At 35.5% G+C, this 15,809-nt stretch overlaps 2 protein-coding genes across 2 annotated transcripts in view; both read left to right on the top strand.

Annotated features, from left to right (window-relative positions):
• The first annotated feature begins 432 nt into the window (after positions 1-432).
• On the top strand, positions 433-7,287 carry tmem230b (transmembrane protein 230b). Its single transcript, XM_081348768.1, has 4 exons — positions 433-653; positions 805-885; positions 2,112-2,237; positions 6,157-7,287. The coding sequence occupies exons 2-4, from the start codon at positions 805-807 to the stop codon at positions 6,295-6,297; spliced, it is 348 nt and encodes a 115-aa protein (XP_081204894.1). The 5' UTR covers positions 433-653; the 3' UTR covers positions 6,298-7,287.
• A 948-nt stretch (positions 7,288-8,235) lies between these two features.
• Positions 8,236-15,809, top strand: part of LOC308680434 (protein turtle homolog A-like) — a gene marked incomplete at its 3' end in the record, with an annotated part of 40,505 nt that continues 32,931 nt past the window's right edge. The window contains exon 1 of the mRNA XM_081348562.1: positions 8,236-8,657. The remainder of the gene's footprint in view (positions 8,658-15,809) is intronic.

Genomic DNA, 15,809 nt, shown 5'->3' with positions numbered 1-15,809 from the left:
AGAGCACCTCAAGCTAACATCTTGAGTCCTGGAAGCGCTCCTCTACAGACATTTGATAAAACTTTAACATACTTCGGAAGTTTCTTTCTAAGGAAGAGATCACACCTAGGCCAAAATACTGTGCCTTTTGGTATAAATACATAACCATACGTTTTTGTTTTTTCCTGACATTTTGAACAAATTCAAATTAGAAATTGTAAGCGTTTTTTATTGGATGATGTGTACATTATAACACGTGCATCTAGATGCTATTACTTTTACGTCTCATACATTTATAAGACCTTTTTACAAGATCTTTAACAACAATCACCAAATCCTTCATGTAAATATTTGATTTATGTCTTCAAAGACAGGTGGTAATCAATATGAGAGAGCTCCCTCTTGTGGTTTTGTCTTGTGAACGTATTCAACGCGCATGCGTAGTTTGAACCCGGAAAACACCAGTAGAGGGCGCATGCGTGTTAGTGTTTTACATCCGGAAGCGTCAGGTTTATAAACAGAATTTCATGTGCGACTGTCACAAACTGGAATTAATGACGTTTTTAATACACATCAGCTTAAAATGACTTAATATAAAGGTTTCTTGTCACTCGTACGGTCTTGTCACATCAGACGATTCGATTCTATTCTGAGGCTGCAATATCAAGTCGAAGGTAATAGATTATGTTGATAAATTGACCTAATATCTCTGTATTTCTCCTACATATTACCATTAAAAATGTTCGAACTGATTTAATAGTTTAGTATTAGATGATTGCTGTTTTATTCGTGTGTGTTTATTATGAATTAAATTTGTTTTTGAAGATGCCAGCTCGAAACACTATCAACAATGGAGTCAGATACTCCAAACTAGCGAGTGATGATGACGGATACATTGATCTCCAGGTGAGAGAGAGGCGTTTAAAGCACTTAAATGCATATATCAGTGTCGCTCACTTTAATATTACATATCTATATACTACATACATGTTTATTTATTAATATGCATGCATGTCTGTCTGTCTGTCTGTCTATATGTACAATACCTGTCAAAAGTTTGGAAACTTTACTATTTTTCATGTTTTTGAAAGACGTCTCTTATGCTAATCAAAAAGTACAGAAGAAAATCTAATATTGTGCAATATCATTACAATAATGATGGTTATTCTATTTTAATATACTTTTATAAAGAATTGTGATCAAAGCTGAATTTTCAGCATCATTACTCCAGTCTTCAGTGTCACATGATCTTTCAGAAATCATTCTAATATGCTGATTATTATTAATGTTGGAAACAGTTGTGCTGCTTAATATTTTTTGGAACCTGGGATTATTTTTTAGGATGTTTTGATGAGTAAAAGGTTAAAAAGAACAGCATTTATTCAAAATAGAAATCTTTTCTATTAATATAAATCTTTAATTATATTTTTATTATCACTTTTTATCAATTTAAACACATCCTTGCTGAATAAAAGTATTAATTTCTTTCCAAAAAAAAAAAAACATTTTAAGATCTTTATTTTAAATAAATGCTTTTTTTAATAATTTTTTTTTACTTCTTATTCATCAAAGAATTCTGAAAAAAGTATCACAGGTTATAAAAAAAATTGCATATTGTAATGATTTCTGAAGGATCATGTGACACTGAAGACTGGAGTAATGATGCTGAAAATTCAGCTTTGATCACAGGAATAAATCATATTTTAATGTATATTAAAATAGAAAACAGTTATTTTAAATTGGAATAATATTTCACAATATTACAATATTATTTAACAAATAAATGCAGCCCTGATGACCATAAGAAACTTTTTTCAAAAACATTAAAAATAGTAATGTTTCCATGCTTTTGACGGGTACCGGACATTTATGTACAGGCATTTATCACATAATATTATATGTATACATTAAACTATTTATCACACATAAATAATAATATTATCATCATAATAATATCACATATAAATAATAATATAATGCATATAATATTATTTTAATAAATGATACATGCTGTATATCACACAAATCAATGCAGAAATTCGTCTTTTATTGCAATGTCCAGTAGTTAAAAAATTTATGCAAATTCTGCACGAGTGCATCGTAATATTGAGCAATGCTCTTTGTTTTCTCAGTTTAAGAAGAGTCCACCTAAAGTCCCGTATAAAGCGATCGCCCTGGCAACCGTTCTCTTCCTCATCGGCTCCATACTGATCACCATCGGATCCCTCCTGTTAGCAGGATACTTCCAAGTTGATGATGTAAGTGTCGTCGCACATTATTATAGACCTTATTCAGAGCAGCGCCATGACGGTGTGAAAGTGAGGCTGTGAGGGATAGACTCGTCGTGTTTCCAATGGCATCCGCTGTATAAAGCTCCTAGATTACTTACAATTTTCCACAGCTTAGTTCTTTGTCAACTGAAATTTCTTGGAAAGATATTTTCCCAGTGTTTCATGAGCAGAACAATCCAAAAACACATGAAATAACTGTACAGCCCATTGAAGAGCTGCATGTCTGTCCCTCACAGCCTCCCTTTCATTCCAATTAAAATCAAAGATGGCGCTGCTGTGAATAAGGTCTATAGATCTGCCTTTACAGATTGCTCCATCATTCAGATAGAAAAGTGCTTCATGCATTTGTTAGTGTGCATTAATTCATTTGATTTCATAGGGCTGTTGTTTTATGTTTTTTATGTTCACAATCCTTCTAGCCTCAGGAGCATTTGCAGCGTGAACTCATTCACTTTTTTATTTTCAGTTTTCATTTTAGTTTGTGCTTGTCATTTTTATTGTTATGTATTAATATTTCAATAACACTTTACTTGAAGCCTTCATATATAATGCATTAGCCTATAAAAGTATTTTAATGTATTAATTATGCCTTGTAATGCACCTCATAATGCATTGTATGATTTCATGAATAATTGTAGCAGTCATAGTTACATTATAATAGACAGTTATAATACTTATCTATTCATTGTTAAACCTTTAGAAAGTATAATTGATTAAGATACATGACAAACATGAAATATGCAAATATTACAATGCATTTTAACTTTGCTTGCAATTATTTATGAAAAGATATATTCGATTATAACGTACATTATGAATAGCTTTATAATGCATTATCCATAAAGACTTTGTGTTAGCTTATTTTTATTTCAGTTTTAGAACTTAATCTTAATGTTTATTTCAGTTAGTTAGAAGGCATTTCTAATTTTTGTGAAGGTTTTTCATCATATATATATATATATATACATACATAGTCAATAAGTGGTTTTCTGAGGACTTTAAAGTCTGTCATATACTGATCAATAGTGCAAAGGGTACAAATTCTCTTTTTTTTCATATATATATATATATATATATATATATATGTATATATTTTTTGTTCAAGTTACCCTTTAAATGTGGCCCATTTCAAAGTATTTTGTATTTTAATGCATTGATTTATTCATTTTAATAGATTCTTTATAGTGCACATTTATGACGAATGGTATATATATATAGAGAGAGAGAGAGAGAGAGAGAGAACTTAATTTCAATCAAATTAATTCAATTACTGAAAATTATTTTTAATAGTTTTAGTTAACAATAACAACACTGTAGGCTTGGAAATATCATGTACCGGTACATTTCCAAAGTGAATATACAATTATCTAATTATGCTCTTGCTACTTTATTTAAAAATGTGTTCAAAAGCCGTAGAGATTTTTCTTGAATTGTTCTTTTCAGTAGTTCAAAGCCATTTAGAAATTGGCTTTAATCAAAAAATCTTTATCCAGTATTCACAAATTATTTGAAAAGACTTCATGAAATGTATCGGTCAAAATGTGAGGAATGTGAGAAGGACGTTCTCAGTGAGTGAGTTTAATGGCTAAATGCGTGAGCATAAATGAAACGAGTCAGTTTAGCTCCAGTAACTGCTCTTCTGTGAGTGTGTTATGGAGTGGCAGACTGCTGAGATTACACAGCACCTGATGTGGAGGTTAATCCTCCAGATTTAGCAGCGCTGCTCTTAAGAAACCCGTCCGTCTGTGGCCTGTCCTGTTTCTGCAGCTAATGCAGTGAATCCACACTACAGCTTCATGTGGAAACAGAAACATTTCCATTCAGTCTCACAGGATTTATTATTTTCCTACTACATTCACACGGCTGTAGAATGTGCCTCAAAGGACTGAATGTGACCTGGATCTGCGTTTATATTGAATATGACCTTTTTAAATTCTGATCTGAGTCACATATTTGGAAATAACTCTGATTTTTATAGTGACATTTTAGAACGGTTTGAAAAGTCCGGTTAGAATCCATCCATCCACCCATCCATCCACCCATCCATCCATCCATCCATCCACCCATCCATCCATCCATCCATCCACCCACCCATCCATCCATCCATCCATCCACCCACCCATCCATCCATCCATCCATCCACCCACCCACCCACCTACTCATCCATCCATCCATCCATCCACCCATCCACCCACCCATCCATCCACCCACCAATCCATCCATCCACCCATCCACCCACCCATCCATCCATCCATCCATCCATCCATCCACCCACCCATCCACCCACCCATCCATCCATCCATCCACCCACCCACCCACCCATCCATCCACCCACCCACCCACCCACCCATCCACCCATCCACCCACCCACCCATCCATCCATCCATCCATCCACCCATCCAACCACCCATCCACCCATCCATCCACCCACCCATCCATCCACCCACCCATCCATCCACCCACCTACCCATCCATCCATCCATCCACCCATCCACCCATCCATCCATCCACCCATCCATCCATCCACCCATCCATCCATCCATCCACCCATCCATCCATCCATCCATCCACCCACCCATCCATCCATCCACCCACCCATCCATCCATCCATCCATCCATCCATCTATCCACCCATCCACCCACCCATCCATCCATCCACCCACCCACCCATCCATCCACCCATCCACCCATCCATCCATCCACCCACCCATCCACCCACCCACCCATCCATCCATCCACCCATCCACCCATCCACCCATCCATCCATCCACCCATCCATCCATCCATCCATCCACCCATCCATCCACCCATCCACCCACCCATCCATCCATCCATCCATCCATCCACCCACCCACCAATCCATCCACCCATCCATCCACCCACCCATCCATCCATCCATCCACCCACCCACCCACCAATCCATCCATCCATCATCCACCCACCAATCCATCCACCCATCCATCCATCCACCCACCCATCCATCCATCCATCCATCCATCCATCCATCCACCCACCCACCAATCCATCCACCCACCCATCCACCCACCCATCCATCCATCCATCCATCCATCCACCCACCCACCAATCCATCCACCCACCCATCCATCCATCCATCCATCCACCCATCCCTCCACCCACCCACCAATCCATCCATCCACCCACCCACCCACTCATCCATCCATCCATCCATCCACCCATCCATCCATCCATCCGTTTTTGACAATTAAATATGACCTTTTTAAATTCTGACCTGTGCCACATTGATATTTTGAAATAACCCTGATATGGATCTGTTTTTTGTAGTTATGGTTTAGAACGGTTTGAACAGTCGGATTGAAATATCTGTGATTCCTTTTTTTTTTTTTTTTTTTACTTCCCATTCGTCGTAATTGTGCACTATAAAGTATCTATTAAAACTAATAAATCAATGCATTAAAATACAAAACCCTTGTAAACCCTAAAAGGTCACTTGAAAAAATTAATAAATATATATTTGAGCATAAAATGAGAATTTGTACCCAGTAGATGACAGACCATATGACCTTTTAAAAATTCTGATCTAGGCCACTTTCATATTTGGGAATAACTGATACATATCCAATTTTTTTTATGATTTTAGACCGGTGGGAATTAGTGTGATTTTAACTTCACATTCTATGAAGATTCTATTAAAATGAATAAACTGATGCATTAAAATTCTCTGAAATAGTCCACATTCACTTGAACAAAAAATAGTATTTGAGCAGAATGAGAATACAAAATTGCACTGATCCACAGATGACAGGCTCAGAAAACCACCTATTTTTGACAGTTATTAATGAGCTGCGCACTTGTTTGACCTGTCGAACACTTCAACTCAACTTCCCTGTCTCTCTGTCACTCACAGCACCGGGATCGCACCATCCCGGTCCTGATTATTGGAATCCTGGTCTTTCTTCCTGGGTTTTACCACCTGCGCATCGCCTATTACGCCTCCAAGGGTTACCGCGGTTATTCCTACGATGACATCCCTGACTTTGATGACTGAGCGTCTGGGACGTCCTGTCAGTCTCCTGATGTGACAGAGATCTGAACCTCGTCTTCCTGCCGCTGATGTCCACCACGTCACAATGACTGACAGGCTCTTTTTTTAAAAATATATATATATATGTAATTCCCATAGACCGAGAAGGTGGTTTGAATTCATGAACTAGTATGTTTCGTGTGAGGAAACTCATTTCATCATGGATTTTATGCCATTTTTTTGTAATGAAAACAGGTCACAGTTCAGTTGTTAAATCAGTGAGCTGTAGTGAGTTGCAGGTCTTTGGAACAAGTAAAGCCTGAGGCAAGAATACCTACTCAAAACACGCTGTTTCATATGAAGACTTCAGATGCAAAAATGCATCTGACATTTTTCTTTTAAATGAGCATTTTTATCAGGCTCCTATGTTTTATGTTCAGTAAATTCACTTTAATGGCAATGAAAAATGTTGTTAGTGAGATATTGAAATGCCTTGTTTTCAAAAATGTCACTGATAAGAGTCAGATTAAAAACATAAAAATGGTCATTTAAAAGAAAAATGTCAGACGCATATTTTAGTCTTCAGCGACGTCTTCATAATGTACAAATATTTTGATGGATTGCCCGTGGGCTGAAACACATTAACCAACTTAACATTACCATTTCAAACTGTCCTTGAAATTAAAAGCAAAAGGGTTTCATTTTTAAATTAAATCATTAAGTGTATGACCGTGACGTGAAGAAGGCATCATTGCAAACTTTCCATGTTTATGTTTCATGGATTTAACTTATTTTCTTTTATGTGATCATTGATTGCTTTTACAGAGAATGCTTTATGATTAAATGATTTGTTTTAAACTGATGTCTGATTGTTTTCATGAATGCACAGTTTTTGTAAACCTCTGAATTGGACATTGTCAGTTTTTCAGTAAAGAAAGGGATGATAAAATTACATTTACTGTAGTTGTTTTTGGTGGTTAACGCGCCCCCGTGTGGGTCATAAATGAACTTGTCAAAATAACCGCATTGAAATTCTTTTGTTTGGGAAGAAAAAATAATAATAATAAGACCAGCAAACATTATGCTATCAAAAGTGTAAGATAATACATATCATTTTATTTTTAATCTGAATAGCATGTTAGATACATAATGTTGAAAAACTCAGATTTACATTTATTTAGTATGAAGTGAATGAAATGGTCCACCAAAAAAGGACATTTTAAATAAAATATTTATAAAATTTCTAAAATATTTATAAACAGTAGATAAAAAAAATAATATGACCTAATAGCTTGTCTAAAATGTAATCTTATGTTATCTTTTGTTGTTAAATCCCCAAATGTTACCGCAAAACCCCACATTTGTTTTCTCAACGATCCATCAAAAAGAAATGTAAAATATATTTAAAAAAAAAGATAAAAAGCAGCTTAAAGAGACCAAAAAGAAAGAAAGAGAGACTATTGACTTTTAAAACTCTTTATTTCAATTCTACAGTGTGCATGTCCAACACAAATCTCTTGAAAATATTCAAATTGACCATCAAACATCAGTTAAACACTATAGTCTCATCTTCACATATGTTCAATAAAGCACCATTTAATCTCAAATATAAATCAATTATTTATGATTTGATAAAGTTTATACACCAGTGTGATCCTCTGATTCAAACAAAACAGTACAAATTTGCAGTGCACTTGTTTTACTACAAAGTTTGCCAAGGTACACTGCTCTCGAGTTAATCTCTCACATTGCATAATACAATGAAATATATGGACATTTATCTTGCACATTTGAATTCAACACTGAGATAAAAGTTCCAGCCTTCTTGAGAGAGAGAGAGAGAGAGAGCGAGAGAGAGTGAGAGTGTGTGTGTGTGTGTGTGTGTGAGAGAGAGAGAGAGAGAGAGAGAGAGAGAGAGAGAGAGCGGCAGCAGCGCTACGATGTTTCAGCGTGTTTTAAACCGTCTGTGTTCGTAGGCTATAACGATAGAATCATGTGAGTAACTGCACAAACTTCGCCGCGGGAAACTTCACACACACACACGAGGATATTCACTTCAGTTTGGATGAGATTCTGCATGGACGCCGAACAACGACAGGTTTAACGTGCAAACAAACCCGCGGAACTTACATTTGCGTCGCTGAAGGTTTCAGAGCTCTGGAAGAACCGAAGCTATCAGAGGAACGAAGTTTTAAAGAGCCGCTGGATTCACTGGAACATTGACGATACTCAACACTCTTAACATTTTCAACTGAATTCTGAAATATGCTCAAGAATATTTTAAGTGTTTTGGGGGATATTTATTGCAACTTTCAAGAGGAGGAAAAACTGTAAAGCCGGAGTGACACCTTCATTTTATCATCACAGTCAAGTGCCTCAAAAAGGTAACAGACACACATACACACACATGCATATAGAAGTAGACATATTGCATTCGTTTGCGCCAGCAGATGTTATCCTGTCAACATGCATAATTCAAAAATCAGGGCTGCCATTCATATGTTGGGGCTTTGTTTGAATTATGATGCTCTTATCTTGCATCTGAAGATGTTGCAGACTTTTATTCTTCATGTCTGTATTTGTGTATAAAACAGGCTGCACGTGAGGTTCAGTGTTCCTCATGAGAACAATGACCAACACACACACACACAGTCTCTCTGACCACAGCAGAACACGCTGGACATCAGTCCAGTCCAACACTGACACCTTATTCAGAGTAGACTTCATTAAACTGCATGAGAGATTGCTTAAACCTTAAGAAATCTACTGCAATATACACAAGACGAAAACTACTTTCTATTAGTGTTATTAGTTGGACTTTTGTATTTAAAAGGGCATTTTGGATGTTCAAGTGGCTTTCCATAAAATTGGCACCTTCTTCAACTCAAATTTGTTTACAGACAACATTAAAAAATTTAAAATGTTATATGTAGAACTAATATAATATATATATATATAGAGAGAGAGAAAGAGAGAGAGAGAGAGATTTGTTTAAACTTAATTTAGAGATTTTTTCAGCTGGTGAAACCTATGTGAAACCAAGTTTAATAATAAATAAATATAAAAAAATTACCATATAGATATATATATATATATATATATATATATATATATATATATATAGTAAAAGTAAAATGAACAGACATAAGGTATAATAATATTATTTTAATATTTACTTATTATAGTATATTATTCTATTAGCTAAAAATATGATTAATTTATTTAACATTGGTGTCAATATCTGAAAAATACACAAATCTCTGAATTAAAATTAAAATGTTGTGTTATTTTCATGCCTTTTTTTTATTTTAACCACTTGAATCATTATCTGGAGCACATTGTGATGTTCAGTGAGATTTGGTTATGTCATTTTAGTCATGTTCATATGACCTATATCATTTGACTCCTGCAGGTATTTCAGGGTGTGCTTCTAGCCTATATATGAACTTTAATGGCTTGATACGCAATCTTATCGTTTCCTGCACCTGATCGGCCATTTACACGTCAAAAGATAAGAGAGCTGTATTTCAGAGCAGAGAAAGCGTGCTGAGCTGTGTGAATATAAATGTCTTTAAAGTTACTGTTTGCCAAACATGTGCTTGCGGAAGCTTACTAAAGCTGTTTAACCAGTCTTGCTTGGATTAGTTTGTGGGATACTTCGGTCATTGGGTCATGACTTCCATTGTCAAAATGAATGGCTTAACCTGGAGTGACTGGAGAGCATCAATGTCAGACCGGCTTCAGCGCTGAGATTTACTGACTTACCTTCTGCTCATGTTCTCATAAACTGTGTTTATGCAGATATTATTGACCCACATTAGATAGACAGTGTTTTAATACACAGCTGCTGTAAGATCAAAGGTCGCAGGGGAAACAAATGAGTCATCGGGGTTATCTTGATACCTTTAAGCATTTTATTGCCCTCTTTCTGTTTGTCGTGCACCTGACAATCTATGTATTATATATTCTTGAGATTATAATTGGAGGTGTTTGCTAAAGCAAGTATCACTATAGAGTTATAGATCTTTCAGTGACCCCGATTCTGGAAATATTGTTTCCATATAGGGCTTTTTAAAAAGTCTCTGTTAAAGGGGTATAAGCCATGAACCAAACCAGCCAGCTATGAGGTGAATCACAACATTATGGCCTATGATTTGAAGCAAATAAATATTTGAAAATCATACATAAAGACAAAGATACAAGTCGGAGTACTTCATGGCTTTAATGAGGGAAAGAACTACAATCCCATCAAGCATTGCGAATGACAGTCTAATTAACAATGTATTTAAACGCATTTAAAAATGTATTTAAAGACGTTGATTAAATGTCTAGTTCAGTCATGAAACTCTACAAGTTGATTTACTTTGTAATCTGCAAGCAATCACATCATTACCACATGGCACAAGCTGATTGGCCTCTGCTGATTCTGCAGCCAATGAGATTGCTTGCTCAATATTTACATAGTCTGATGGTTCATTGTTGTTCGATTCTCTGATTGGTGGATATTTCTCTGCAGAATCATGATGATTTAGTTTCTCACATGAATTCATGCTGTGAAACACAATTCATTTAAAAACAAAAGTTACAGTTTGTTGGTTGATGGCTTCAACAAAAGTATATACCATTGTTATATGCATGACAGCCTTGTAGCTCACAGTAGGTCTGTCTTGAAAGGTTTCATATTAATAATTCATAATCAACTCCCATATGGAGAAAATTAAAGGGATAGTTTACCCAGAAATGTAAATTCTGTCATTAATTACTCACCCTCATGTCTTTCAAAACCCATAAGACTTTTGTTCATCTTTCTGTCCCTCCATAGACTGCAACGCAACATAACGACCACTTTCAAGGACCAAAAAGGTAATAAAGACATTGTTAAAATTGTCCATGTGACTACAGTGGTTCAACCCTTATGTTATGATGCGACGAGAATACTTTTTGTGAACAGCATCAGAGACTGACACAGAAGAGTAGAAATTGTTGAATAAAGTCGTTATTTTTGTTTGGTTTTCGCACACAAAAGTATTCTCGTAACTATACCTTTGATGGGATTTTTACTTCTGCAACCCAATTGTTTCATTCTATCACTGTTCCTCATACTTAAGAACATGGACCAGAATGCAACGCTACCCTAGCAACGCCCTGGTAACAGTTTAGCAACTAGGAATCATGGCACTTTTGCATGGCCAAAGTCCACTTATAAATGTTTGCATCATTACATGTTCATGTTTGTATGTTTTCTTACTTTATCTTTGACGATTTAATTTAATTTAGTCAGTACTGAGTGTCATAATCATTAATTTTAGTAAATTTCACTCTGAATAAATCATGCTTTTTTCCCTATTTTCATCAATAGTATGTTTTATAAACGTATAATATCTTCACTATAATTGACCCCTGATCAACTAGTTTTATTTAGTACCAAACCAGATTACTGGCAAAAGAATAGCTTGGAAGAAGATTATGTTCGTTACTGCTACTACAAAAATGGAAGTATTGTGAGGCGGCTCAGGGTAATACTGAGATCATGCCTTGTTCATGCATGGGAAAGTCACAAGACCAGGTTTGGGGTTTTTTCCTCACAGATCTACCTGGGTGGTGGTGGTGATTTTATTGCACTTTTGCTCTGGAGAGAAATCAAAGCTGAAGCTGTTGCAGAACCGAGTCAAAAGCCACTTGAGCTGTGTTTGGCAGCAGGGCTCCACGGGTGTTTAATAGACAGACAGTGTCATCAAATTATATTTCCTGACTTATTTTGCACCTGGTTCATGCCAGGATACATGCAGTCCCAGATGTTGTGCTTCACTGCCACTGGCTGGTCTGCACACGTCAACATCATCATTACTGTTCAGGCTGGTTTTTGTTAGCATGCATGTGATTCTGCTGTGGTATTTGAGTATCTCAACAGCAGGTACAGATCCGGATAAACCTTCCCTGAGGGCTGCTAATGTGAGAAAGGTGGTACAAATGAGAATAAGATCTAATGAGCCCCTATTAACTGTTTAAGTGATTACCGAGACAGGAAGTTGGTGCTTATCCAGGTACGAAATGATGTTTCACTGTGCAAAGCTTCGATTAAATCAGCAATCTCAGTGTAGCTTGATATTGTCGCCTGAGGGAAGTAACAGTATTCAAGGGAAACTCAACCACAAAAAGATTTTTAATTAATTTTACAGTGATTTTTTTATATATATTTTTTTTAAATAAATGTTGTGTTCTGAAGATAATGTGTGTAGTGTTTACCATCAGTGTTGTTATTGTTAATTAAAACTTAAACCATTACAAATAATTTTCTTTCATTAAAATAAAGCTAAAATAAAATATAAATATTAGATGAAAAACTTAAAATTAGATATGTTGCAGAATTGTTGGCAACTACATGTAATTTTAAAAAGCTGAAGTACCTAAATTAATAAAAAGCTGACAAAAAAATTTTTTTTTAAAAACAGAATGTGCCAAAGGCACAAAACTAAATGACTAAAACTAAAAAGAAAACTGAAAATATAAAAATAAAAGAATTAAAAAAATTACTAAATGCTATAATAGTGCTATAATATAATAGTAGTAGTATGTTTGATTGTCCTATACAGTAAGTTTTGATGTATTATTCTTTTTTTTATGTGTCTCATTTACTTATATTACATTATATTAGCACCATTATATAGTCCATATTGCTGTCTAGATATAGCTGAAGCCAGTATCAGTCGAGCTCTACTTTTTTTCATCTATTGTTGATTTTATGAAATTAAATGTGTGTGATTGTTAAATGCAATGGCACACATTCTATTTGTTAGCATGATATTTCCACCGCTAGCATCCAGCCATCCCTAGAAATGCCACCGTAAAGCCACAGGAAGATTGTTGGCTTACTGTCCTTCCTCTGACCAGGGTCATCCTGCTTGACCTGTGCTGTGGCCCTATGGCAGCCTGGATCATCCAGGATTAGCTGCAGAATAATACAGCTGCTAATCAGGCTGTTTCTGCGGCTAGCTGTCTACGCTGTGCACTCTGTTAAAGAGCAGATGTACAGTGCTTTACCTTTACCACACACACGAGCTGCTCTCACATGCTCCTCAGTGTTTACGTGATGCTTTTAAAAAATGCAGTTACAAGTTCGATGAGTGAACTGCTTTTTCTAAACGCATTTCTCATAATTTTTTTCCAAAATTGTGAAACGTAATCAGTGTTATTTTAGTATTTTATTCATATATATATATATATATAGATATATATATATATATATATATATATATATAATATGGAAAAAAAATCGAATTTAAAATAAATGAAAACAAAATAAATATATATATATATATATATATATATATATATATACATATATATATATATATATATATATATACATTTCATTTATTTTAAATTAGATTTTATTTTTTTATGTTTGCATCTGATCCTATATGCTACTGAAACTGACCATGCAAAAGCTTTCAGGGAAATTTTTTAATATGCAGTTATGAGTTTAAAAAGTTGACTACTTTGTCTAGTTGAAAATGCATATTTCTCATATTTTTTCATATCTTTGCAATCATTTTTGTATATACTATTGCAGTTTTTATATATTTTAAATTGGCTTATTTTTGTATTTTAAGTTTATTTTAAAATGTATTTTAGATAAATGTTTAGTACTTTTATTTGCTTTTGTTGTTTATATTATCTTTACGTATTTATTTTAACAACACTTGTAATAAGAGTTTGTTTGATAAAAAACTTTGTCAAACTTTGTGTTGATAACGAATCGAGAGGGGCTTTAGGACATTAGTGGCTAATATAATCATATTTCTTTATTATTTTTCATGTGCTCTATTAAAAGATTTAGTAGTTGTGGCATGTGTTTTTAATGCATTTGTATGATGTAAGGTAAACACTGAACAGGTGTTATCCTCACATTTGACTTTGAATCCCTGATCAAATTGGATCAAACTTCTGTTTCTGATCACAGTTCACCTTTTAATACTCTGAATCGTGTTCGGGTCATCACTTCTGAAATATACACCCAACACTACCACCTCTGCCAGCGTAGCTAAGAGTGACGCACCGCCTATGGTGAGGATAGCTCAAAAACCTAATGCGATCAGCAGACAGCTTTAGCCGTTACTCTTAAGTGAGTTGAAGACATGACAGACTTGATCTGGTGAAAGCTGAACAAAACATTTACCAGCATGTAAAATGAAACATCAGTGATATATTTGCTTTAGCAATGATTGTTTTCATAGTCAGACTCATTTGATGAAGATGGTCACTGGCATGTAACTTAATTCAGTTTGTCGACTAAGGCTGTGAACTACCAAAGCAGATCAGCCTGAAACTCCAGAGGTGTGCCAGCTAGATTGAGATTGTCTGTTATCTGCTTAAGCTGGTCCAACCGTCCAGGTGGACACACTTGGGTCAAAAACAGATGGTAACAGGTCTTAAAGGGGTGGTAAATGAGCTTTTCAAAAGATGTAAAATAAATCTCTGATGTCCCCAGAGTGTGTATGTGAAGTTTTAGCTCAAAATACCCCACAAATATTTTAATATAGCATGTTAAAATTGTCACTTTTTGAGGGTGAGCAAAAACGCACCGTTTTTGTATCTGTACCTTTAAATGCAAATGAGCTGCTGCTCCCGGCACAGGGGGCGGAGCTACAACAGCTTGTGTCCTTTTACCTCACACAGACATGCACTGAGAATTTCAAAAACTTTTAGCCTTATATGTTCAACCCAAAGTCAGAAAGATGGAGAGACTCAAAAGAAGAAGTTACAACATGTAGACAACATTTCTGAATGGTTAGTTGATGAATTTATGTAGCTTATGTGTAGTTATCTTCTAGTCATTGATTAGCATATTCTGTCTTGATAATCTATAAATCGTGTTCTGGGGGCGGGTTTATGTAAATTCTAGGGTTGGTGATGTCACTAACCCTGGAGGAATGTCGTGTAGTCTCTACCAGCCATTTGTTGTAGTCCTTAAAAAGCAATTTCTTTAAAAGCAAATATCCCTCTTTGCTTTGAACTTTGAGCGTTGTAACTTTGCAGATGTTGTTTATGCTCAAACAGCAACATTACACACTAACTAAAGTTAGAAAAGTGAAATCATAATCAACAACCCCTTTAATTAGTTCAGCACGAAATAGCAAGTGGCAGTGTGATTGTTTTCACTTCGGATAGTGTGCCGGAGACTTTTTATTAAGCAGCCTTGACAGTCAAGGCCAAGATCAAAGATCGGACGGTTTGCAGAGCACGTCCCATCATGCCCTAGGTCTTAAGCATCTGTTTCAGGCACTCCTCCTCTTGAAGATGTCGTAAGGGCTCGTTTGGAGAGAAAATGAAAATGTCATTGAGAGTAGAGTGAATCAGGAAGAGCATGTGAACATCTTTCTGTTTGTAATGGATTTCTTTATATCTCAGTAACTCGAGGCTTATAGATAACAGTTGATATTATTGTATAAAGTGGTGTAAATAAACCTGATGTGACTTGATTGGACAGTGGTGAATTGCAGAGCTGGTTCAAACATGTACACATCACTATGATC

The sequence above is a fragment of the Scardinius erythrophthalmus genome (assembly GCF_964197995.2).
Source record: "Scardinius erythrophthalmus genome assembly, chromosome: 20".
Classification (NCBI taxonomy): domain Eukaryota; kingdom Metazoa; phylum Chordata; class Actinopteri; order Cypriniformes; family Leuciscidae; genus Scardinius; species Scardinius erythrophthalmus.
The sequence above is the reverse complement of the archived record's forward strand: the minus strand, read 5'-3'. Positions and strand labels throughout refer to the sequence as shown.

What these genes read in the sequence shown, in the direction of transcription:
- tmem230b (XM_081348768.1), top strand. Translation starts at nt 805, where the DNA reads ATGCCAGCTCGAAACACTATCAACAATGGAGTCAGATACTCCAAACTA. An exon ending in ACGGATACATTGATCTCCAG is followed by an intron (nt 886 to 2,111) that starts GTGAGAGAGAGG and finishes TTGTTTTCTCAG; the next exon opens with TTTAAGAAGAGTCCACCTAA. An exon ending in GATACTTCCAAGTTGATGAT is followed by an intron (nt 2,238 to 6,156) that starts GTAAGTGTCGTC and finishes TGTCACTCACAG; the next exon opens with CACCGGGATCGCACCATCCC.